This window comes from Nannobrachium achirus (genome assembly GCF_963921795.1).
Source record: "Nannobrachium achirus genome assembly, chromosome: 13".
NCBI lineage: Eukaryota > Metazoa > Chordata > Actinopteri > Myctophiformes > Myctophidae > Nannobrachium > Nannobrachium achirus.
The window spans coordinates 49,026,211-49,053,205 of NC_137833.1; the positions used below are offsets into that span (position 1 = coordinate 49,026,211).

Sequence of the window (26,995 nt, forward strand, 5' to 3'; positions counted from 1 at the left end):
AACATATATATTTTTTGAATCCCACGATTTCGGTCGCTACTCTCCCTCTGCCAACCTGGGGAGAGCCCCGAACTGAGCTCATGCTTCCTTCAAAGCATGAGGAGTGTGCAGGCTGTTTCTTTTCACCTGACGGGGGGAGTTTCCCCTGTAGGACTTAGCGCATGGAAGGAACACGCTCACAGCAGTAATCGAACCCTTACCTTCTTTCTAGTTGTGAGGTGACAGCACTACCGACTGCACCACCGTGCCACATATTAACAGAAAATATCATGTGTAAAGAAAGAAAGAAGAAGAAAAAATGAATTTTACACAACACTGGTCTATGAAGTCTATGAAGTGATCTATGAAGTCAATTAAAAAGTTTAATCTGCAATACAATTTAGTGGGGATCCCTGCTTCATCCGTTTCTCCTTGGACTGAAAAACATTGAAACCCCTGCTATAAGCAAAATCGTGACATTGCTTTGAGGTTTACTCATAAGAACTCAATATGAAACATCTAAATGTACTTTGTATATTATGTGAGGGGGTTGAATCACCATGTAATACCAACATGTTCCCCACCAGCAAATCATCAATCAATACACAAGCTAGATCAACCCCAAATGGGTGGTTCTGCCCCTCTCCCCCAGAACATCCTTTGATGTTCAGTAATGATATCTGACATCTAAGATGCCCCCGAAAATTAATAATGAATTAGTAATATCTCAGTTATAAATATTTGATTTTGAACATCCAAGTTCCTAACCTGACACATTCTAGGGCGAGAAAACATAATGCCGGGCTTGATCTCCCTTAAGTCAACACATTCTTTTTCATATCAGCTTTCATAAAGCTGATAAAAGAATCTTCTTTACTCCATGCATGTCCGTCCTGGTAACTACACAAGAGTCTGACAGATTACTCTGTTCCAAGCAAACGTAGCGTTATGATACCATGGATTACAGTCTGTTTAAAGAACAGTTAAGAGGCGAAGATATTAATACAGATATTAATGCCCAGATAGCTTCCAAAGTGTACGGAGCACTTATTCATAGTTATACCATCGCTGCAGCATCCGTACAAATAGCCTAACCTAAATAACTGAGGAAAACAAAGAAAACCATCCAGAAACCATATCCTTGCAATTGCTCTAGCGATGGATAGGGCTATCAGTCCTAGACGATTAATACAAATATATTAATACAAACATTTGTGATTAACAATTTAATTGTGTTTATAGCATTGCTTGAACACATTTAACATTCCTAGTTTTGTATTTGTCAGATGAAAAATAACAAAATTGATGATTGGCATTCCTCTCCAAATATTTAACTATTTTCTACTCGAGGCAACCCAACGCGCTTAAGCTGACAAGAGCGATGAGACGCAAGGCGCAGGGCTGGGAAGAGCGCTCGGTCTCTTTCAGGCTGAAAGGCGCTTGAAGCTCAAAGCACTTTCTGAGCAAAACAATGAGCAAAATCACACAGTGTTGTGTCTTCTCCAAGTGTGGTGTTTGCAGGTCCATGAACTAGGGGTGGGCGATATGAAGAAATACAATATCACAATATTTTCAAGCTGTATCACGACACACGATTTTATCACAATTATTTTTCACGTTGGTTTTTATGATTAATTTTCAAGTTACTTGACAAAAACTAGACTCTCTGGGTTCCTTTTGGGAGGTCTAAATTGAACTTTACAAGTATGTAACTCTGACAGTATACAAATATTTGGTTTCATTTGTATACTGTCAGAGTTAAGTGACATTTTAAAGTTTGAGAACTACTGATTTAGACCAAAATGCAGGTTTAAATTGAATTCTGCAATGAATCTCTGTATTAACGATTAAACAGGATTTTTTACAAGGCTCCCTCAATTGTATCACGATACATACGATATCTCTGAAAAGGCATATCGTGGATACATTGTATCGTCTCAACAATAATTATCACCATATCGCCCACCCCTAGGTAGAACATTTGCTGCTCTACTGTTTATTTATGGGAGTTTCTGTAGCTCTACCAGACAGGTTAGCCACTCACCCCCGTCGGCAGGTTAGCTACTCACCTGTCGGCAGGTTAGTTACTCACCCCCGTCGGCAGGTTAGCTACTCACCTGTCGGCAGGTTAGTTACTCACCCCCGTCGGCAGGTTAGCTACTCACCAGCGTTAGTTTTACTGAGGTTTTAGGGTTAGGGTTAAGGTTAGGTTTAGGTGGTCGGAACACCTGGCACCTCCGCGCGATGCAAAAGAAGCGCTCCCTAGCTCCGGTTTAGCCAATCAAAAGCGTTCGTCGGCGGGGTTTGGGCGGGGTTTGTCTAGAGCTGTGGTTTGATTCCAAATAATGCGTATGGCCATCTTTAAAGGAATTACTCCGACACCTGCCCTCCGAGTACAAATGACTTGACTGAAAACCGGAGATGGATAAATGAACATGAGTCATCCGGTAATTACATGTCACACATTACTTAATCGTTATCAAGTAGCTTCCTTGTTGTAATATGACAATATGGAACACCCCGTGACCATCGAGTCTAACAAGCTGCGGTTTGCAAATGTTGCCCAATTACCTTTGTTTGGCACTCGAGGAGGCAATCGTGTTTGAGACCTGGAGTAAAGTATGCCCTCGACAGATGAAAAGGTTAATCAAACCCCTACAAACCAATGCTCGCTTTCCCAATCGCAGCGGTTCATTAGGAATATTAATGCCCTGATAAGCACACGATTATGCACAGCGCATTGGGGCAGTGGTGGGATTTAGCAATTATCAGTGTGACAGACCCCAGCGCAAAGCAAATCAATTAAGTGGAAGAACCCACATTTCAAGGCAGGCAGAGATAACCACTTCGAGGGAACAATTTCCACATGACAAAAAAAGAAAGAAAAAAGAAAACGCTCCCCCGTTCAAAAGGCCTGACAGGTCAAGGAGGGTTGAGAAACCAAAACACCTCATATTTTAAATTTAGACTGGGTACGCATTATTGCGTATTATTTTATGCTTTAACTTTTGAGAAATAGCAGATATACAAGCTCACAGCGCGGCAGCGAGAGCTTGTAGATCTGCTATTTTTTAAAAATCTTGAACATTTGAATTTTTACCCGATTTTGACACGATTCTATAAGTGTCTTCTAAATCCTTCTAAGGTTTTTTTTAAACCATGCCAAGAACCCCCAAAATTACATGTATTTGGCCATGGACCCCCCCATCTCAAAATATTGTATCAGGGACCCCCCAGAAGCAAATATTTGAGTTACAAATGTTTGCTTTTAAAAAAAGATATATTCAAAGACTTGCAAAAAAGGAAATCACGGTTTTTAAAAAATAGCAGATCTACAAGCTCGCAGCGCGGCACTAAATGCCGCGCTGTGAGCTTGTAGATATGCTATTTTTCAATAGTTAAAGCATTCAATAATTCTAGGCCTAAATGGATTAATTGGCAGGTCCACTCCACTGAAGGAATTCTGCTCTTGAAATGACATCGCCAATGAATCAACCTGCCATCTGATCGTCCCTCACGTCCTGTCAGAGGAATCTTTTCTTCTATTTGCCCCTGCATTAGCATGTCATGTTGTTGATTGATCAGGCCTTTTATCCTGCCCCGGCCGGAGCCCCAGCAACCCCCAACCTCCTGTTCTGATGATACCCTGACCACCTCGTAAACTATATGTACACATTAGTGCAGTGGTTCTCAAAGTGGGGTCCGGGGAACCCCCAGGGGTCCTTGAGCCCAGCAGAATCGGTTAATATAGTATAAAAGTCTTTACAAGCCCACAACGCCTTGAGATATGACATGTAGTTTCTGGATCTGCTATTTTCTAAATATCTTGAAAGAATTTGGACAATTTTTGAACATTTTAACATCTTAGATCTTGTAAGGGGGGCCTGGGACAAACTATTTTCCGATGGGGGTCTATGACTTGAAAACTGCTGCATTCGTGCACAGATGCATTTGACCTTCAAGTAGAGAGCTCTAATAGGACATTGGAAAACCTGAGATTACTAGCCCTTACCCGTTCAAAGATATGAGCTCCGAAATGATGTGCAGTGTGTGGGTTGGGATGTGTGTATATGAGGGATGGAAAGTAACTTTAACTGGTGTTTGCATGATAATATGTAGGAGCATCAATGTAAGAAATACCCGTTTCGTTTAATGGCTACAGATATACTGTGTGTCCCCCCCCCCCACCCCCCGCCCGCCCGCCCGCCCACACACCCGCACGCACGCACGCACGCACGCACGCACGCACGCACGCACGCACGCACGCACACACAGAGCTGGTTAAAGATGTTGCCTCATGCTAGATGCAGAATAGATATGCCTCATGCTAGATGCAGAATAGATAGTAGATACAACATAAAAATGCTAATATACAAACGATTTGTGAAAGTGACAAACGGGCTTCACAGTTATGTCAGGTGTGTTCATATGCTAATGGTGATGCAATTTCAGATCAATTGCTCCAGCCACTGAGGAGAAACGCTGTTACAGACACTCAGACAGACGGATTTTTGGAAAATTATATGTTGATGTTGCCACAAGGTACACTGCTCTAACTTTTACTGAATTATAATAATAAATTCAAGGTAAACGGTGCATTTATATAGCGCTTTTTATCCAAAGTGCTTTACATACTGTAGATTGTGCATTACATTCACACACACATTCATACACCGATGGCTGGGCGGAAACCATGCAAGGCCTGCACATTGGAAGCAACTAGGGGTTCAGACTCAGAGTCTTGCTCAAGGACTCTTCCACACCAACTCTGTGGTAGCCCGGGTTCGAACTGGGAACCTCGCGCTTCCCATCCGGTCGCGCTACCGGCTGCTCTACCCCTGAACCACTGCCACCCCAATTCAATGTAAATGTGTACATTTCCATACAACATACTAGCACTAAAAAGGCTATATTCAGAAAATGGCTCCGCTGTGCAGTTGTAAAGAAGTATGTCATGTTCGAAACTCAATTGTGGAGAGGGAAAAAACTAAAAAAAAAGTATTTAAAGGACAACTTTAGTTTTTTACAACAAGGGTTCATATTTTAGATTGTTGCGGCCGTAGGTCGCAGTTTAGTATCAAAACCTCCACCGGCCGTCGGTCGGTCGGTCGGTCGGTCGGTCGGTCGGTCGGTCGGTCGGTCACACGTCACACCTTTGCCCTGCTCATATCTCCTCATCAGTATGACATCACACCACATGTGTACACAAACCTTTGTGTACGTTGCTGTGGCAACAGTCTGTTGTTGCTGGTCTGTTAGTGTACGTTAGCAACCACCTTAGCAACCATGGTTTTACCCTAGCAACCAACTGTTTACCCTAGCAACCAACTGTTTACCATAGCAACCATGTTTTTTTACCCTAGCAACCAACTGTTTACCATAGCAACCAGATACGCAGAGCAGGGATCTCCATATATGGGCATAAACAGGTGACATCACACTGATGTCAGATACTCAGAGCAGGGATTTCTCCATAATATATGGGCATAAAAGGGATTCTGTTAGGGATCTCCATATATGGGCATAAAAGGGATTCTGTTAGGGATCTCCATATATGGGCATACAAGGGATTCTGTTAGGGATCTCCATATATGGGCATAAAAGGGATTCTGTTAGGGATCTCCATATATGGGCATAAAGGGATTCTGTTAGGGATCTCCATATATGGGCATAAAAGGGATTCTGTTAGGGATCTCCATATATGGGCATAAAAGGGATTCTGTTAGCTGTTAGTGATCTCCATATATGGGCATAAAAGGGATGCTGTTAGGGATCTCCATATATGGGCATAAAAGGGATTCTGTTAGGGATCTCCATATATGGGCATGAAAGGGATTCTGTTAGGGATCTCCATATATGGGCATAAAAGGGATTGTATCCCAGATGATGCCCTGTTAGGAGATCCACACTAACAGAATCCATATATGGTCCTACCGACAGCTGCTATAAGCCAACCCTGGCGATAAGGTCTGAGTCGAAGAAATGCTTCTTTCCTGGCAAGAATTGCCCCTTTATACTGTAGGGCTCGTTTGTGTATTGTATCATGACATCACGCCACATCATCGGCTGAGGACTGTGTGATGTCATCATATCTCCATATATGGAGACATAAGTTGCTCATGCCCAAATATGGGCTGGTGAGGTCAGACTTAGTGTGATGCGTAGGTTATCTCCATATATGGAGATTCAACTTCAATGAGTAACCATGGCAAACTGTCAACTGCCCGTATGTCTTGATAATTGGTAAAACAAACTTTTGGCCTATTTGTGGAGATAAGCGACCAACGGTCGCTTATCTCCCGATTAGGGAGTCTTACTGGTTTTAGCATCCGTTTTTCAAGAAGTTGACTATAGCTCCTGTGCAGATACCCTCTATACACTGCACATTAAGTTAATAATCTGGGGACAAAAATCACAAGTCGCTAATGCCCTAGTTTCTATGTTTTTATTGTTGTTATGCAGCACCTTGGTCAACGTTGTTTTAATGTGTGCTCTATGAATGCTGTTGGATTGGACTGGAAAAGCCTTGACAGAATCAAAAGTTTACGCCTTCTTCTTTCACGCCATGTGACCTTCAACTATTGTTCTTGGTGTTTTTGAGCGGTGCAAACCCCTCCTATAAGTGGCTGTGCGTGTGTCTGTAGACTTTTTCCTCAGCGTTTTGCCATAGTAAAATGTGTGTGCGTAGCATCATGTTTGTCTAGTGATGTCATATTGTATGTCTGTAGCCTTTTTCCTCAGCGTTTTGCCATAGTAAAACGTGTGTGTGTAGTAGTATAGCCTGTATATCCTAGACTCCTAGTCTGCTTATACAAGCACGACCACCGCTCACTTCACATCGGGTGTGATTTTTACTCATCATCTGATGTAAACCTTCAGCCAATCAGACATCAGAGATGATCAGAGGAGCAGAGTTTCTACCATCATCATTAAGATATGGACTGAAGTATGGATAGAGTTTCTCAGTGAAGGAGCAGCCAGTGAAAGAGTAGAGAACTCTGGCCTCCAAATCATAAAAGGAGACCAGACCCTCCTCATAATCCACAAACACTCCCACTTTCTGGACCTCCTCTCTTACAGGGAGGAGGACATCAGGGTTAGCACAAGCCTTGTACTCATTTCCATTCCTCAACCTTATAGACCAGTAACCATTGTTGGGGGTCAGTGTGATGTCTCCCTTCCTGTTGATGGACTCTCTGACCACTCCTAAAGTCCAGTCAGTCTTCCCTCTAACCTGAACCTCATAGTAAAACCTTCCTGAGGAGAAGTTTTGTTTTCCTAAGACACAGACACATCGAGAGAATCTCTCTTTGTTCTCTGGGAGATTCCTCCTTATGTTTCCATGACTCACTTGTTTTCCATCCTCAGACAGGATGAGCCAGCAATGTGCTGTATCAGGATCCAGAGTCACATCCACCTCATATTGCTGCATCCTCCTCAGCTCATCATCCTTACACAGATTATCCATCTCTTGACGGAGTGTCTTCTCCAGCTGAGCCACAGCTTTCCTGAGTTTCCTCACAGTCCCCTCACATGAGGATCGAGGGACGTTGATCTTTGTCCAGTCCTTGGTGGGTGGAGGGGTGTTGATGGATGTGGTGTTCTGGAGGAGAGCGATTTCCAGTTGGAGCTCTTTAATGAAACCTTCAGCCTGTTTCTCTGTTGTTTTCTGCTTCTCTTCGATGACATTAATGAGCTCAGCCAGGCTTCTCTCAATAGAGCTGATCAGAGCAGTGAAGACCTGCACACTGCCTGCTATCTCTCTGTCTGCATCTTTCTTACTGAGCTCTACAGAGTGTTGGACCTCCTGAATCTTCACTTGTCTCTCCTGGACCATCTGCTGAACTTCAGCCACGGTCTTTCTTTCATATTCTTTGTTCAACTTGTGAACCCTGAACTGATCGGCCATCTCTGCGAGAACTTTATTAACAGCGAATTCAGGTCTCTTGTGGAAGGCTTTGCTACACAGTGGACACCTGCACACATCCTTGGTGTTCCAGTAATGAGTGATGCAGGAGTTGCAGTAGTTGTGTCCACATGGAGTGGTGATTGGATCAGTGAACACATCCAGACAGATGGAACACCGGAGCTGCTCTTCGGACAGGAGATTGCTGGCAGAAGCCATTTCTACAAATTGAGAATACAATTGTAGAAACGATAATAACTGGAACGAGGGCGTCCTTTTCAAGAGAGCGCAGTGGCTGTGTTTGATGACGAGGCTACAGTTCAACGTTCCTTGGGTATCGTGTCAGCCTGGCGTTTCGCTCTAACAAGCTCAGCTCCTCTTCTAAGCGCTGAAGGTGTTTTGGAGGCTCAAGTGGTCTTCCAGCAGTTGGTGATGGCCAGTAGGGAGAGTGCTTCGTACGCCTCAGTGCTTGCATCGTCACTGTGATGTCATCATGACGACGAGTTCCATCAGCCATGCCCAAATAAGGAGGTCCATGCATGTCAGACTGGCCTCCAAGTACACCGATCGATTGGCAATACTAGGTAAACATACAAACCAAAAACTAGAAATACTGTTCCTACAAAACAGTGTGGGCTCGCATGGAACACCATGTATGGTCTTTCAGTTGACGTCACAATGATGTCAGATACTCGTAGCAGGATCTCCATATATGGGCATAAAAGGCTGACACATCACTGTGACATCACAGTTGACGTCACAGTGATGTCAGATACTCAGAGCAGGGATCTCCATATATGGGCATAAAAGGGATTGTTGCGACCGTCAGGGAGCAGTTTACTATGAAAACCTCCACCGGCCGTCCGTCCGTCCGTCCGTCCGTCACACGTCACACCTTTGCCCTGCTCATATCTCCGCATCAGTATGACATCACACCACATGTGTACACAAACCTTTGTGTACGTTGCTGTGGCAACAGTCTGTTGTTGCTGGTCTGTTAGTGTACGTTAGCAACCACCTTAGCAACCATGGTTTTACCCTAGCAACCAACTGTTTACCCTAGCAACCAACTGTTTACCATAGCAACCATGTTTTTTTACCCTAGCAACCAACTGTTTACCATAGCAACCAGATACGCAGAGCAGGGATCTCCATATATGGGCATAAACAGGTGACATCACACTGATGTCAGATACTCAGAGCAGGGATTTCTCCATAATATATGGGCATAAAAGGGATTCTGTTAGGGATCTCCATATATGGGCATAAAAGGGATTCTGTTAGGGATCTCCATATATGGGCATACGAGGGATTCTGTTAGGGATCTCCATATATGGGCATAAAAGGGATTCTGTTAGGGATCTCCATATATGGGCATAAAAGGGATTCTGTTAGGGATCTCCATATATGGGCATAAAAGGGATTCTGTTAGGGATCTCCATATATGGGCATAAAAGGGATTCTGTTAGGGATCTCCATATATGGGCATAAAAGGGATTCTGTTAGCTGTTAGTGATCTCCATATATGGGCATAAAAGGGATGCTGTTAGGGATCTCCATATATGGGCATAAAAGGGATTCTGTTAGGGATCTCCATATATGGGCATGAAAGGGATTCTGTTAGGGATCTCCATATATGGGCATAAAAGGGATTGTATCCCAGATGATGCCCTGTTAGGAGATCCACACTAACAGAATCCATATATGGTCCTACCGACAGCTGCTATAAGCCAACCCTGGCGATAAGGTCTGAGTCGAAGAAATGCTTCTTTCCTGGCAAGAATTGCCCCTTTATACTGTAGGGCTCGTTTGTGTATTGTATGACATCACGCCACATCATCGGCTGAGGACTGTGTGATGTCATCATATCTCCATATATGGAGACATAAGTTGCTCATGCCCAAATATGGGCTGGTGAGGTCAGACTTAGTGTGATGCGTAGGTTATCTCCATATATGGAGATTCAACTTCAATGAGTAACCATGGCAAACTGTCAACTGCCCGTATGTCTTGATAATTGGTAAAACAAACTTTTGGCCTATTTGTGGAGATAACGGTCGCTTATCTCCCGATTAGGGAGTCTTACTGGTAATTAAAGAATATAAAAGATGAGCGTTAAAATGATTTCATTTACTTCTTTCTATTGTTTTAGAGATTCTTATTTCAGTGGTTGGGGGCATGCGTACAAGTGGCTAAATAGGTCATTTTACCCAGAATAAGCTCATTCCCAAGATACAACGCAACTTTTCATGGTTGGATGTGACTTATGGGGGCTAGAAGTGTTACTGTAAATAGCAATAAAGAAACTGCTGGCTTACTGTGTCTAAAAAGACATATTTAGCCACTTGTACGCATGCCCCCATGCGTACTTATGCCCCACATTTTAGCACAATAAACGCGATAAAACAATAGAACGAAGCAAATGGAAACATTTTAACACTCACTTTTTCTTTTCTCTAATTACAAGCTAAAATATGAACCCTTGTTGTAAAAAAACAAAGTTGTCCTTTAATTAGCATTATAGTAGCATTATATTTTCTCCTCCGTAGCATTATATTTTCTCCCAAAAGTGCAGATTATGCATAGCGTTGTCTGTCATTACAGGATTAAAACTTGTCATGTCCAACATGTCCTGCCTACACGGTTACACATTTGTGAAAGATTTAGCACAACAGCCACAATCCTTTCTCCAGGTAATTCAGTGTTGTCATCGGTTCAACTCGAAGTGTGCATCAGTAATCATCACTTCTTACACAGTAAAATGCAGTGTTGATATAACTGAGTGTACAAATGGTTGTACACTCTCTAGAGTTAAATTAACACTCAAGATGTTATAGTGCGTCCCACAGTACCTGAGCTGATTGAAGCTTAGATCCAGTCGTCTTGCCAACTGCCCATATCTGTCACCAAGGAAGGTAGGGATGTCTTTGCAGTCATGTCCAATGAAGGAAACCTTAAAGAAACAACACACAGAGCATTTGTTAACACATTAAGACCTGAGGCCGATTCTACAAATGCCTGAAGAGAAGGTCATCACTCAGTGGGTGCGTTTATATGCACATTCAGAATGCCATTCAGAATGAACTTATTCCGAATAGAGCTTCATACCCAAACGTTTACATGGGACCTGAATACAAGTATCCCTCATTCCACTGTCGTTTACATGACCAGAGATTCATTCGGAATAGAACTTTGGGCATGCGCAAAGTAGGCCTACTTCAGGTCGGAGGGGGCAGTTCAGACAGCAGTTCATTCCGAATGGAGCGTTTATATGACAAATGTATCCCGATTGAAACGGCATAAACCACCTCTTCAGACCAGAATGAAAATTCATTCGGGTCAGACCGGAATGGCCATTCCTAAATGTTTATATGAGCATTTCTATTCTGAATGAGCAGTCATTCAGAATATAAGTGGAATACATCTGTGCATATAAACGCACCCAGTGACTGATACATACCCCAGATAAATTAGTACATTTAGCACCAGTAAGATAAGTGACCGCCAGGTCGCATACACAAACTTTAGAAGGCAATGGTAGCCAATCAGGAGGGAATATGGGAAATGGGACAGATCCATGTTGATGACATGACTTTAGAGATACTGTGTAACGCTTTGCGTGATTTTAGGGCAAAATCTGTAGGAGCAGTCTCCAAAAAATGGATTTAGCAAGAATCTACCTCATGGTGGCGCTAGAAGAGGGCCATGTGAGAGATGAGTGGTGGAGGTTGTGGTTTGGCAGCCAAGGAGTGTGTGTGCAAAGTTTGGCATGGATAGGGGCAACGGTGGCGGAGATATGAGTAGGGCAAAAGTGTGACATGGCGTGTGACGGACAAACTGGCAGACAGACAGATACTAACTGTGACCTGATGGTCGCAATAAATCTCGAAAGGAACAAATTTGGGGATATTTTATACAAATATAACTCAAACCTTGTATGGGGGTCCCTGGCACAAACTATTTCCAGATGTAGGTCTATGTCCATATACATATTAATTTGTGGGTTCTAGACATGCGAAGGTTTAAGAACCGCTGATTCATAATACTAGAGCTTATCAGGTTATGTCTGTTGTCTGCCAGTCAGTTCATTCTGCATGCCATGGGGATGTTACAGTACCTACACGTACCTAAGATTACGAAGTCTCACGTAGCTAGACAACTATTCCACAATCTCTGGAACAGAATTCAGCATTTGAGAATTGTGGGAGGCAACAGTCTGGCTGGCGAGACTAGACATTACACAGGCTACAATTATTTATACTTAGCATGGTTCTCAAATGTTTTCATGTCCAGGACCCCCAAATTAATAGGCTCCAGTATTTGGCCGTGGACCCCTCTTGCAGAGTCCTGCAACAGGTCGGGTATCCGCGAATATCTGACAGGAACCCGCGTTTGACGGGTGAAAACTATAAACCATACACACAGGCACTGGTGGATAGTAACTATTGTAACATCAAACATATAATTTTCCGAATGTCTGTCTGTCTGTCTGAGTGTCTGTCTGAAACAGCGTTTCTCCTCAGTGGCTGGAGCAATTGATCTGAAATCGCAGCACCATTAGCATATGAACACACCTAACATAACTGTGAAGCCCGTTTGTCACTTTCACAAATCGTATGCTGTATATTAGCATTTTTATGGTGTATCTACTATCTATTCTGCATCTAGCTTGAGGCTAATCTATTCTGCATCTAGCATGAGGCAACATGTTTAACCAGCTGTGTGTGTGTGTGTGTGTGTGTGTGTGTGTGTGTGTGTGTGTGTGTGTGTGTGTGTGTGTGTGTGTGTGTGTGCGTGGGGGGGGGGGGGGGGGGTTGTCTGGCCCTGTTACAGATGTTGTCCAAAAATCATGCAGATCGGTACACAGTATCTCTGTAGCCATTAAACGAAACGGGTATTTCTTACGTTGATGCTCCTACATATTATCATGTAAGCACCAGTTAAAGTTACTTCCCATCCCTCATATACTGTGTGCACAGTGCACATCCCATAACCCACACACTGCACATCATTTCAGTGCTCATATCTTTGAACGGGTAAAGGCTAGTATACTTTAAGTACTTAATGGATGACGTCACCACTTTTCAACCTATCTTTGTATAATTGGTCCTCACTAATGTTCATGATAAACTAGCAACAAAAGAAAAAAGAATCGACTTTGTTTGTGTCTCATAGGAGGGCATGTGGGCAGTTCAGAAACCTGTCTGCCAGTGACTTCATCGATGGGGAATCCAAGCTAATAGAAACTGCAGACTTTCTATTCCTGAAAGTTATAATGGAAGTCCTAATGGAAGTCATTGTTCTCGTGATAATAAAAATCTAAATATATATATATATTTAAATGTGTTTAAAAAAATCTGCCTAACGATGATGTCATCGTTAGGCAGCTTAGGTGGTTCGGGCATTTAGTACAGATACCTCCCAAGCACCTTCCTAGGAAGGTCCTCGATGCGCGTCCCACTGGGAGGAGACTCCATGGCAGACCAAAGACCAGATGGAGGGATTATATATCTCCAAACTGACCTGGGAACGCCTCGGTATACTCCCAGAGTGAGTGGAGGAAGTTGCCCCCGCGACCCGATTCCGGATAAGCGGTTGAAGATGGATGGATGGTAGACTAGGCCTACATTTTTGATACCAATGAATTCTGGACATTTACTAGTTAACAGTAGCCTATTTCTACATTGCAGTATTGATACTTTTACAAACAAACTGAAAACAAAAATGAAAACAGTACTTTTTTCCACCACTGCACATAGGCAGGCTCAAAGCACTGACTGACACAGAGCTACATAGTTCAGTTACAGTAGTAGTCACATGACGTGAGTCAGTACGAGGGAACGGCGCTGGTGCATTGAATGCACTGCATTCCTCTCTGCGCAAAAGAAAACGAAATGTTTGCTCATTTCTAGAAGAAAACCAGCAACAACAACAACATGACACCGAAAACAAACAAGCCAACCAACAACCGACAGAAAGAAACTGCTGGGAGTTAGTATTACATAACTTACTTGCGTGCCATTCAATGCGACCACTGATTCGCTGCGTGCCATAACTTTCTGATGATGGTGTGTGACAGTCACAGTCAGACCACACTCACTCCAGGAGGGGAAAAGTACGCTACACTTTGTAGACAAACTGCCGACAGCCACGCAGCAACGCAGGTCCCCCGCCGACGAAAAGCAGCCGCTAAACATGCAGCGTTATTTCTGTTGAAAGTACTTTTTTTGAGGCACAACTTGACGTTTCCAATTTACCACTTCTTCCGCATGTTTTGCTGCTCAAGGAATCAGCTGACCCAGCCAGCCGGCTCCGGCCCGGCGCTTCTTATTGATGTAATCACACACACAGCCCTGCCAGCTGCATTGCCCTGTTAGTCAGATCCATAATAAGCAAATGAAAACCAGTGGTGGGGAAAGTACTCAAATGTTTTAAATAAAAGTAGTAATATTACAATATAGAAATACTGTTACAAGTAGAAGTCTTCCAAATTTACTTGACTAAAAGTACAAAGGTATTGGCATCAAAATTGTACTTATAGTACCAAAAGTAAAAGTACTCATTATGCAGAATGTCCCTTTTCATGTCAGTTTTAAAATGTATTAAAATCTTTTGCACATCTACGCATTGTGAGCTTGTAGATTGGCTATGGCCAAATACTGTATGTAGCCTATATAAGGTTGGAGTATAGGTTAATGTATGTTTAGTAATAACAATCAAAATCTTCAAAGTAACTAGTAGCTAAAGTTGTCAAATAATTTTAGTGGAGTAAAAGTACAATATTTGGATTCAAGATGTAGTGGAGTAGAAGTAAAAGTATTGGAAATTGGTAATACTCAAGTAAAGTACAAATAGGCCTACCTCAACATTGAGGTATTTGAGTCACCACGGATACAATGTAGCATCTTTAAATGAAAACGTAACACTTGTCTGCAAAATATATAGTAACATCTGCGAGTGAAAGGACAACACTCCAACATTGTAACACGGTAGCCTAGTTCTTCTCAAAGTATGGTCAGGGTCTTTCTTTGAAGGGGTTCCAGTTTTAAGCTGCACAAATCTCTTCTATAAGGTTCTGGCTGGCACAAAGTGTTTAAGAGCACGGACCAGACCATACTAATGCAATATTATTGTCAACAGCCAAGTTCAGTTCACATGCATGTGTTTGCGTTTATAGCACACACAGTCACACACAAACACACACAAGCACGCACGCACGCACGCACGCACGCACGCGCACGCACACGCACACACACACACACACACACACACACTCACTTACTGTAACAAGAATGTATTCATGCCCAAAGGAGAGCATACAGGGATGCATATTAAAGGTAGCCTATATACTAGTAAGACGCCTATTCTTGGCCATCTGGCCAGTGATGTATATCGGACCAGTTACCCATATATGGAGATTCATGTACTGTATATAAGCCTAGTACATCCCTTTTATGCCCATACATGGAGATCCCTATCTGAACCAGTTGCACAGATATGGGCTTCCTCCATATATGGGCCATATGAAGTCCTGTCAGATTTGGGCTTAATATTGACGACATCAGGGATCTCCATATATGGGCATACAAGGGATTCTGTTAGAGTGGTTCCCATGACATCACAAAATACAATATATTTTATGCCCATACATGATCCCTATCTGAACCAGCCATACAGATAGCCATCTGGCCAGTGATGTATATCGATGATGACATCAGGGATCTTCATATATGGGCATAAAAGGGATTCTGGGGAATACCCATATATGGATGGTGATGTCACCTGTGATATCACCTGTGATGTCACAGTGATGTGTCAAGGGAACCAACCCATAGACTGTAAAAATGTGTACACACACGTCTACACGCGGACAAGCTGTGACATTTCTCGTGGTAAACGCGACCTTCGGTCGCAACAAGTAAGGTTACATTCACAAAATCAAGGCAGTCTTCATAATTAAAGCACAACACTCAGGCTACTATGGGTATAATAAGTCTGTTAAAGAATAGAATAGCCTGACTGATAAGGCACATGCACACACATACACATTGTTGACCTGACAGCTCAGATAGCATTATCCTAACTAATTATGGTAATATAATCCCTTATCAAGCTAGTCCCCAGACGTCACTTTGAGAACCACTGATATAGAATTAAGTTATAAAGTTATCAATCTCCCCTATTGTATGGGCCTGTTGCTCCACCTGTCCCTCTTATTTCTGGACCTTGTTTGTATTTATGCTGAGATGTTATATAAGAAGCCTGTCAACTATTACAGTCAAAAGCTTGTCTAATATTTTCACAAAACCTTATGTCCACTTCAATTTTTGTTCATTTACAAGATCATGGCTTCACATCTTGCTACTGTATTTGACATTTGATAGATAATATCGAAGACGGTAGAGAAAACCATTTTTGCTAATATCAGTTGTACTGTAGATATGGTGGCTAACACTAATGTTAGCTATGTGGTTGTTGATTGGCTATTGCAGATGTCCAGACAGACTAACGATTAGTTCTTGCTTCCGTTGTTTTCAGTCAATCTGCCAGGTACGCCAGGGGTGATTTTGTGAATTGAATTCAGTATAGTTTTCATTGATAACAATTATTAGTACAGAGCCGTGGTACTCGGGAACTATGCAAGTTATTGGGAAAGCATGCCACATCTGGTACCCATGGTGCCCCATCTGCATACCCATTGTACCCATGCATGTATGGAGATCTCTGTATCTGTCTGTCCCTGTGTCCCTTTTATGCTCATATCCCTGATCTCATCAGTATATGCCCATATGTGCTTGCCCCTTCTGTGCCCATATAGTTGCCTGATTTGTTTGCACCAGAAGCCATGAGTCCACATTCGGTCATGGGCTCATGGCTGCATTGGGAACTCCTTATATGGTTATTTTGGCTGAGTCATGGTGACATGAGCATGATTTCAGAGGTCTGTCCGTCTAGGGACATAAGCATTGCATTGGTAGGTTCATGCCCTAACAACCTTTGGTAAACCTACATCACTCAAGCACTTAAGGACATAGTAGAAGACCATAGTAGAACTATTTAAAAATGTTTTTTTTTCTTTTCTTTTTTTTCAAAATAGTATATAAGGCAAAGAAATGTAGGGATAAAATAGGCCCCCAAATCTCCATATTTAGTGTGGTTTCCGTGAGAGGGCAACCATAGTACTTGTCCGACTTTAGGGTATGCGCGTGACATCACCATACCCGGAGGTTCTGCGGGAACGCCTACTGAATGGAAAGAAAACACTTTCTGGCAGTGACAGCCCATACATCCAAAAAGAAAAGTCCTATCTGATTGCATTAAACAACGTTAAACTCACTTTGCCTCTTGATTTGCCATTCACTTTATACATGCGCATACGCTCTATTCTTTCCGGATACACTTTATTTTGTTGCGCTACTCCTCCCGGACCGGCGCAGACTTGGGCCTATGTCAAATCAATCGGCTTCATTGAGAATTGCGTGCTTGCATTTTGCTAAGAGATACATGTATCTAGTTAAATGTATTTATATTAATTTATACGTGAATAGATTTTCTCTGCAATGCAAAAATGTAACTTTTCCCAAATATGGAGATGACTGACATGTCTGACATCATGGAAGCCAGATGGGAAAATGCTGATTCAACCAGTATGTCCATATATGGGCATTCAAAGATATAGGCTTAATATTTCAACTTTTTAGGGCTGACACTGCAGTTTGCTGTGTTTGATATTTCTTTAAGTGAAAGTGGGCCTATGGGTTTTCTAAATACTGAACCGATGAAATGTATAAACGAGATTGTGACTAATAAAAACTACATTGGATCCATTGAACTATGAAAAGTAACAGATTTGGACATAAACTACAAAGTTTCCACGCCGACAGAAATGTCAGTCACTTTATTCCCAAAAGTTACACTCATACAATGAATTTCCTTTGACATGCTGCGATCTTTATTTTTTATTTTTTTAATGTCTGGAGACTCCCGTCCAGACGCAGCACCGTCCTCAGGAGACTTGGCTCAGATCTGAACCCATTTGATTTGGTGTTAGGAAGCTGTTGCGATTGTTGACATCGACCCCAGGCAGGGTTTGAACTCATGACCATCTGCACGAAAGGTGTGTGCTCTAACCACTACTCTAGGGCAGCCCGTTTTGACATCCTGTGGTGATCCAACAAAAGAATATATATATTCTTAGGGTCAGTACAATTAATTTAATTTTCACACATTGTTGAGGTATGGACACATAAGCCATATTAGTGCAACAGTTGAAAAACATTCATTCAGACAGTAAAGTAACAACACTCACTGCGATGCGTTGTAAACTGGTAGTTTGGTTAAGATTAGATTAGATTAGATTAGATTAGATTAGATTAGATTAGATTAGATTAGATTGGTTGGTTAATTCAGCAAAGATATTTAGTGTGAAAGTACAAGAGTGAAAACAGGAGGGGGCTTAGTACATACAGAGCCCTGGGGGACAATTAAGTATACAGGTTACATAATAATATATTAATACAGTTCCCAATGTGCAGTCCTGGGGCCGTAAGGGTCCTTGAAGGGGTTCCAGGGGGTCCCCATTGCTGATAGTCTAATCTTCACTATTATTGCCAGTAAATACAACTAGAGAATGTACAAGAATGTCTATTATCAGAGACAGAGATAATAGCTTACAACTGTGTTGTACTTGTAAGCTTGTCGATTGGCTATTTTCAGCAAAAAGCTTTCCACACAATACAAGAAAATACACTAGAATAGAGCCCTGTGGGACTCCGCTTTATATATATATATATATATATATATATATATATATATATATATATGTATGTATGTATGTGTGTGTGTGTGTGTGTGTGTGTGTGTGTGTGTGTGTGTGGGTGTGTGTGTGTGTGTGTGTGTGTGTGTGTTCATATATATACTTACTGTCTAGCCTACTATCAATGCTATATGCACCTTGAGAACATCAAAGCTTAGCAATAACCTGCTCTTCTGTTCTGTCTTCAAACTGTATCTTCGCTGACGTCACTTAGAACCTCCCATACACGGAAACGCGTTGCTTTGTGTGCTGCAGCAGCTGCAGCCACGGAGTGCACAGTGCAGTGCTTGCATGCACTTCTCTGCATGCGTTGCGGTGTGCCACTGTGTTCAACGTGTCCTCACATTAACGGCTGTGTTCGGGGGTCATCTGTGCAATACAAAAACAATATATAGCCTACTTTGTTTATTCTATACAGAGGATTATGTTTACATTGTGTTCGCTTTTTTTTTTTTTTTTTTTACGTCGGAACATATAGACTAATATCCAGGTAATGTCGTAGCCTATATCACGGGCTCTCTCTCCAGTCAACTTAATCCTCCGCCTATGGAAGTTTGAAAAATACATTTTCTCCTTGCATGCCTTTAAATTAGCCTATATTCTTTATTTATCTTTAAGTCTATTTTACATTTTCCACTTGTGAAGGGGCGTAATGCATGTATATAGGGTTTCTAATGTATTAATAGAGAGAAATGTGATTGCGACGAAATTAACGGCGATATATATGGCAAGGAGCTGGCGACTGGCCCCAGTAAATATAACATTGTAATTCTGATTCATCGTCCATGGACCTATTATTAGGGGATTTATTTAATTATATAATATCAGTTAAATATAAGCTCTGCTCCATTCGAATTCACTCTTTTGAACTTTCACTTCGTCTTCGAGTCTACATTACAATAAGTCTACGATAAGTTTGCGTTGGCCCAAGCCACGCTTACTTTTTAACCCACAGTAAACCAAACGTTACAACTCGAGAGAAGTAAATAATTATTTGCGTGCATGCGTGGGGAGAGTGATTCATAAACATGTCAGCGACATGAAATACACGAGGAGGGGGCCATTTAAACTTTCTATTTAAAATATCATGAATTATAGTCGCGAAAAATGTGTTCCCCATTTAAGGATAACGCTGAGTATTTGGTGTCTGGTGCACACAGCCATTCGTCACGCGGACAATAAAGAGGGTTTTCGCCTGACACTGGGAATTTATGGTCGCCCTTCTTTGCCCTAATAACTCACATATTGTGTCACGGTCTGACAGACCTTGCAGAAAACAGCAAGCTCGATATCAATCACACATCTTTGCATATTGTGAAGCTATACTTCCCAGGCTCTGCACTGAGAGAAAGAAGCCATAAAGAATAGAGAGTTGGGATGTCTTTCTTCTTCTTAAAAGTATATTATAATAATAATAAAACCAATTATTAGACTATTGTTTGTTTATTAATTAATTAATTTGCTTTCTGTGTGATAGGCCTATATAGCCTAGCTGGAGAACCCCTTGACGGTTAGGCTGTTTTGTTGTTGTCAGTTGCACACAAGCTATACCAAAAATATCCTACCCTAAAGAGTAGTAGTAAAAATACAAAATATATTATTTGTACTAAACATTAGTCAATAACTGTTTTAAGAATAAATGGAGTAGGCTAATAGGCCTATATTTATTTGTGTATTATTTCCCCAATATAGAGCTCAAATGTTATTTATTTTTTCATTCAGGAAAAAAGCAAGATCGTAAAAAGTAAAGATATATTCTTCTTTCCTTTTCTTTTCTTCCTCCCCTAAATTGTTTTCTTGCCCCGTGACTTGCACTGTCCATTCCAGGTTTTCTTGCTCTCCCGGATGACCTGTCAAGCGGATTACCACAGAGAGAGATTAATGGCAGAGGCGGGTTGCAATAATAATCGTTTTGTTTGATGTGACAACTTTGATAGGCGTTGATTTACTTACAAACTGATAGGCTTTTAATTGAGCGCCTCCATCCCCCGATTGAGATGAAAGCGAAAGAACCGCATTGAAAAGCTGCCCGATTGCCCCGGAGCCTCAATACTGATTAGCCATCTCAGCGGTGAATAGTTCAAGGCATTTTAAACTTCTTTTCTCAGCGGCCCTCCTGACACAACCATTCCTCTTCTTTTCTCTTCCCTCCACGTCGCTTCCCTATAGCCTCCTTGAAGAAAATAAATCATTTTCATTGTATGTAAATAAAATCGAGCTGACATCGATATAAAATGTCTTGGATTTCTTTTCTTGTTTTTTTTGTGTCCCAACGTCTTTGTTATCCTTGTTGCAAGATGACAATGTTGCCCCCAGGCAAGATGACAGGTTGTAACAATAGTTTGGGGTGTTGCTGAAATGGACAGGAATCTGTTTTGAGAGAACCGTGACATGATTTCAACCCAGATGGTATAGAAGCATTTTTTTTATTTTAATCTTTCATGTGCAATCTGCTGTTTGGTTGAACTATTACTGAAATATCTAAAAACACATATAGGTGCATAGCCTACATTATATATATATATATAGCCTATATATATATATATATATATATATATATATATATATATATATATATATATATATAAAATGTGTGTGTGTGTGTGTGTGTGTGTGTGTGTGTGTGTGTGTGTGTGTGTGTGTGTGTGTGTGTGTGTGTGTGTGTGTGTGTGTTTTCCCTAAATTAATAAAGGGGTAATTTAGCCCATTCTATGGATTTAATTATGAATTATACTTTTTGTGTTGTGTTAAATTATGTGCATGTATAACCCAAATTATAGGCCTATTCTTTCTTGTTGCTTTGAATTACTGTTGTGCGTTTGTGACACACTAATATGTTAGCTACTTGTTGCCATATAGTAGGCTATAACAACCGCGACTGGGTTGAGTATAACTTTGACTTATTCTAATACTAAAGAGCCAACCACCACTCATAGAGAACTATTATAGCTATGTTATAAACAAACTAGGAGCTATAGTTTCATGTCGATTCCGACGGAAGGGAAAGAAAGTTGAGGAACTTCCAATGAGAAAGCCGAGACAATGGGACATTTTCCGTCGTATATCTGCGGTTGTCTAAAGAATGTGGTTATTCGGCTCGTCCTCCGTTCCAACACTGTGTGAGAACAAGAGGAGAGGCTAGGAGATTTGTGTGTGCCGCTCTGTGCCCATTGTCGGCGCATTTGCAAATTAAATCCAACATAAGAATGATTTATTTCCCCTAAATTAAGTGTCTCAGAATGCCTTCTCTTCCCATTTGTCCTTTCCCCCCCAGTCACACTGGCATGTAATCAGCTACAATAGCTGACATAAATCAAGGGAGGATTGACAGCGTCTGACAAATAACTGATTGATTGCGGTGGAGCAGAATTGACAGTTGACGGAGGGGTGGAGATAGAAATAGAAGGGCGGTGTATATTATACTGAAAACATGTGACATTCACATCCCTCCATCACTACATTGGTCTGTTCCTGTCAACGCTTGTCTGTTTGGGGAATTCAAGCTGAAGTGGTTGATCTCGCGTTTGTCGGAGAAAAAGGAGCCGTCGTAATAGACGTGCGTGCACTTTTGTATTCTAGGCTACACTTACCAGGCAAGAGAAGACAAGAGGATATTGTTTATTTTATGTAGAGCAAATATATAGGCATGTTTTGTTTAATCTAATAGCCAATTAATTAGGCCTGTAGACTTAGGAATGCCTTAGGAATTGACTTAAATGTGTATAGTTCACCTGAACTACACCTTTAACGACAATGAAACAACTACTAACTGTTTATCTCTCATCGCACATCAATTGGGGGTTTCGATAGCAATATCACTTGTGTTATGAATACACTGTACGCTTCCAAGGGTATAAAAACAGCCCATGCACTTGCTATAGCCATACCTTATTAAGCCTTTAAAATAAACGAGCACAACCCCTATAACGACCAAAATCGCGTGCAAGCGTGCACGGCAACCAAACAACGTTCAGTCGAGTATCTCCTCCCCCGAGCTGTCAAAATAGAGGGGCTTACAAAGAGGAGAACGTCACATCCCCTTGACCCTCCAATCACCTCGGGGTCCCATTTGATTGGAAGGCGGCAAAGGCTTTAATCTCGGACTAATTCAGCTGCTTTTGAAGTGAACATTTCGAGCAGTTCCTACTCCGGGAGTACAGCGCGCGGACCTACACACAGGGAGAGACGCTCATGGTGCAGGACGACGAAAGCCACGGAACTGCGATAACCTCGCACACTCTCTTCTCCTCCTCCTCCTCCTCCTCCAGCCTGCCTGCTGCCGCTGCCGCGCCTCGCCGCTTTACTATTCGGATTACACTTTTTATTTAAACCCCATTTTCAACCTTTTCTTCTTCTTGTTTCGAGCCGAGAGAAAGGCTCGATGCTTTTTTCCCCCCCGCTTCTTAAATGAATCCGATGAAAGCGTCACCGACTAATTCCCTGAGAATTGGGACATGATCACATCGCTCTCGGTGTCTGCCCTGAAGAATCGTGATATTTGTTTGGCCTGGGAAAGCAGGAGCGATTCTCGGAATAACGACAACAACAGCAGCATCAACAAGCCTTTTCCCCACTCCGCGCCCCCGTCGGACCCACTACGGCAAGCGAACCGACTTCCCATCAAGGTTTTGAAAATGCTTACCGCACGATCGGGACACATTTTGCACCCAGAATATCTACAGCCTTTGCCTTCTACCCCGGTTAGCCCTATTGAGGTAAGAATCACAAGCGATTACAGGTTGAAAACATAATAGGCTATAGCCTAGTTATTGTGCCAAATCGGCTATTTATTTGCGATGTGACAATACTATCCGAGGCTGTTGTTTTTCCACTGTGCACCATATCACTGAAAAATAACAATTCAATTGCAATGTTAATAACTAGGCCTACAGTGGTTCACAACATACGGCATTATTATTATTTTTAATACCAGGAGACTGTGGCGTAGTTTACTCATATGTAATAGTCGTGCGTAATTACTAGCTTGTAACATGCATAGTTCTGTGATATAAACGGCAGGGAACGCAATAGCTATTTGAATTTTACTCCCAAAGGGGCATTTTGTGATAAGTGTGAGAGGGGAGATTCGTGTTTTTTTGACTGTTTTATCAACCGCCGTTTCGTCTCGTCTTTGCAGCTAGATGCCAAGAAAAGTCCGTTGGCACTGCTGGCACAGACGTGCTCGCAGATCGGCAAGCCGGACCCGCCACCATCTTCCAAATTATCTTCCGTGACGGGATCAAATGGATCTAGTGACAAGGAGTCTAAATCCGGTCCTTTAAAAATGAGTGACATTGGTGTGGATGACAAATCTAGCTTCAAACCCTATTCTAAACCATCAGACAAGAATAAGGACTCGTCCTCGTCCGTGTCGAGCGAGCGAGAGAAGTCTGGTTTCCGAGTGCCGAGCGCCACCTGCCAGCCGTTCACGCCACGGACAGGCAGCCCGAATTCCAGCACGTCTGCCTCTCCCATGCCTTCAGAGGGCAAATGCGGGGACAGAGACGACAAGAAGGAGTCCGATTGTAACAAAAACGGCACGTCGGACGGGTCTGGCACCACGAGCCACAGCAGGATAAGCGTGAGTTGCGGTGGAATTAACGTGGAGGTGAGCCAGCACCAGGAGACGACGCCCGGGAAGACCTCCTCCTCGGAGTCCTCCTCAGGCTCCGTGACTTCGGTGTCCTCGGCGTCCGTCCTGGGCTCGGGGCTCGTGGCGCCGGTCTCCCCGTACAAGCCCGGGCAGACGGTGTTCCCCCTGCCGCCCGCCGGGATGTCCTACCCGGGCAGCCTGGCCGGGGCCTACGCGGGCTACCCGCAGCACTTCCTGCCGCACGGAGGCAGCCTGGTCAACGCGCAGCTGGCCAGCATGGGCTGCAGCAAGGCGGGCTCCAGCCCGCTGGCCGGAGCCTCCCCGCCCTCCATCATGTCCGCCAGCCTGTGCAGGGACCCTTACTGCCTCAGCTACCACTGTGCCAGTCACCTAGCGGGCGCCGCCAGCGCGGCCCAGTGCGCGCACGACTCGGCGAACGCGGCGGCCCACCAAGCCCTCAAGCAAGGCTACCCGCTCATGTACCCGACGCACCCTTTACACGGAGTTCACACCTCGGCGCCCACGTTTACCGGACACCCGCTGTACCCGTACGGTTTCATGCTCCCCAACGACCCCCACCCCCACATTTGCAACTGGGTGTCGGCGAACGGACCGTGCGACAAGCGCTTCTCCTCCTCGGAGGAGCTGCTCAATCACCTGAGGACGCACACGGCTTTCACGGGGGCAGAGAAGTTGATCTCTGGCTACCCGAGCTCTTCCTCGCTGGCCAGCGCCGCCGCCGCGGCCATGGCCTGCCACATGCACATGCCGCAGTCGGGCGGCCCCGGCAGCCCCGGGACGCTGTCACTTAGGAGCCCGCATCACGCGCTAGGACTGAGCGGCCGCTACCACCCGTACTCCAAATCCCCCCTGCCAACCCCCGGTGCCCCCGTGCCCGTGCCCGCGGCCACCGGCCCTTACTACTCCCCTTATGCACTGTATGGTCAGAGACTAACGACAGCGTCGGCGCTTGGATACCAGTGAGACAGAAAAACACAAAAAAAACACACAATGGACTTTGAAAAGTTTATAGTTCTGAAGCAGTGGTTCCCCAAACACTGGGTCGGGACCCATTTGAGGGTCGCTATAAGACAGATTTTTATGGGTTCCTTATTTTGTTTGTTTCCTACGTGAAAAAAAAAAACAACTAAATATAGACTATACAATGATTTTTCGTAAGTAATTTAATAAATTAATTAAAGAGAAATCAAAGAAATGCCATACATTAGAAAACAAATGTTTAAGAAGTATAGTGAAAATAGCCAATCTTGTAGATCTGCTGTTTTCACTGAGTTTTTTGGGAGCCACGGGCAAAAACGTCTAATATTTCTCTTTTGGGTCTCGAGCTGAAGAAGTTTGGGAACCACTGCTCTAAAGAATGCAAATATAAAGACTTTTATAAACAGCGCTCCACTTATGGACGGGATCCGTGGATTCAACTGTATTTATTTAATGTCGGCTTAAAGCAGACGGATTAATAGCTGCAATGGATGATATTTGAGCAACTCAAAAAGTGCATTATGTTTAAAAGTTGAACTCTATAGGTAAAAGTGGGAAAGAAAACACGCTAGATTACTAATAAAATAGGGTTCTTCATTTCGATGTTTAATTTGAAAATTGCTATGATTGTATTGTTCTTATTTAATGTCTCATTGAAGAGGAAAATAATTTACATGCATGTTTGTTTCTTATAAATTCCAAATTGTCCACATAATTTTAAATTACCGTTATTTTTCAGGTGTATACCATGGAAAGAGAATTGGTATTTTTTGTATGTATTCTGGAAAAAAATAAGAAAAAAATCTGTTCCATAATAACTTCGTGTGCCTCATTTTATAAAGCCTCAATTATCACCCCTGCATTTCACAAAAAGATTGACATTGAATTTATTTGTGCCCTTATCAAGTTATAAGACATATTGAGGAGGCTAGCATTAAGGGAATAGAATTTATGAGCATTGCATAGGCCTATTTGTTAAAACACGATCCAGGCCAAGGGGTAATTTTGATATTTGCCTGAAAATGTGACAATTATTTCCCCCCTCTTTTTGTTTTCATTGATTTACATACCAAATAATGGAGTGGCTTTAAAATAGATTTAAAATTAGGGCATATTCACGTGGGAAAGTTTTGATTTTTAAAGTGTGTGTGTGTGTGTGTGTGTGTGTGTGTGTGTGTGTGTGTGTGTGCGTGTGCGTGTGCGCGTGTGCGTCTGTGTCAAGCTGAAATAAGGGCCTCTTGAATTGAATTTCAATAAGTCAAAGCCTCGACCGCTGATAGATGAATCTTGGCATTTTGTCACTATTAGTGCAGGTTTAGACCAAACAGTGGCGTCAGTTCAGCAAAAACTAAGGTATGGCAACATGACCGGTGTCTTGCGCGCGTGCAAGACACCAGTCACGTTGCCATACCTTAGCAACAGGCATGATGAATTTATTTTAAGAAGTACATTTAATTTATTTCCCCTGTAGCCAAGGTATGGCAGCTGCCATACCTAACCATACCCAATTGACGCCTCTGAGACCAAATGCAGTAAGAGCTACACAATACTTGACCCTGCGCGACAAAGTGCAAATAATGAGCCATATACATGAGCACAGCCAGCAAAGTTGAAACTGTTGGCATGGCCTTATAGTTTTTCCTTTCTTTCTTTCTCTCTCTCTCTCGCTTTCGCTGTTTTTTTTATAGGCTACGTTTTAAGT

The 26,995-nt window shown here is 42.7% G+C and overlaps 3 protein-coding genes across 3 annotated transcripts in view; 1 reads left to right on the forward strand and 2 right to left on the reverse strand.

The window, feature by feature from the left end:
- lrmda (leucine rich melanocyte differentiation associated) overlaps nt 1-13,968 on the reverse strand; it is a 503,604-nt gene extending 489,636 nt beyond the window's left edge. Inside the window, exons 1-2 of the mRNA XM_080740370.1 lie at nt 13,897-13,968; nt 10,738-10,838 (exon numbers count right to left, since the gene is read on the reverse strand). Coding sequence (XP_080596496.1) covers nt 10,738-10,838; nt 13,897-13,938 — 143 coding nt within the window. The 5' untranslated portion in view covers nt 13,939-13,968. The remainder of the gene's footprint in view (nt 1-10,737; nt 10,839-13,896) is intronic.
- Nucleotides 6,863-8,104, reverse strand: LOC308296709 (zinc-binding protein A33-like; the record flags this gene model as incomplete). The annotated part of the gene is made up of 2 exons (XM_080740037.1): nt 6,863-7,700; nt 8,064-8,104. 2 exons carry the CDS (start codon nt 8,102-8,104, stop codon nt 6,863-6,865), a joined length of 879 nt encoding a protein of 292 aa, XP_080596163.1.
- An 8,897-nt stretch (nt 13,969-22,865) lies between the features above and the next one.
- Nucleotides 22,866-25,852, forward strand: znf503 (zinc finger protein 503). Its single transcript, XM_080739741.1, has 2 exons — nt 22,866-23,416; nt 23,839-25,852. Exons 1-2 carry the CDS (start codon nt 23,156-23,158, stop codon nt 25,276-25,278), a joined length of 1,701 nt encoding a protein of 566 aa, XP_080595867.1. The 5' UTR covers nt 22,866-23,155; the 3' UTR covers nt 25,279-25,852.
- Nucleotides 25,853-26,995: the final 1,143 nt, after the last annotated feature.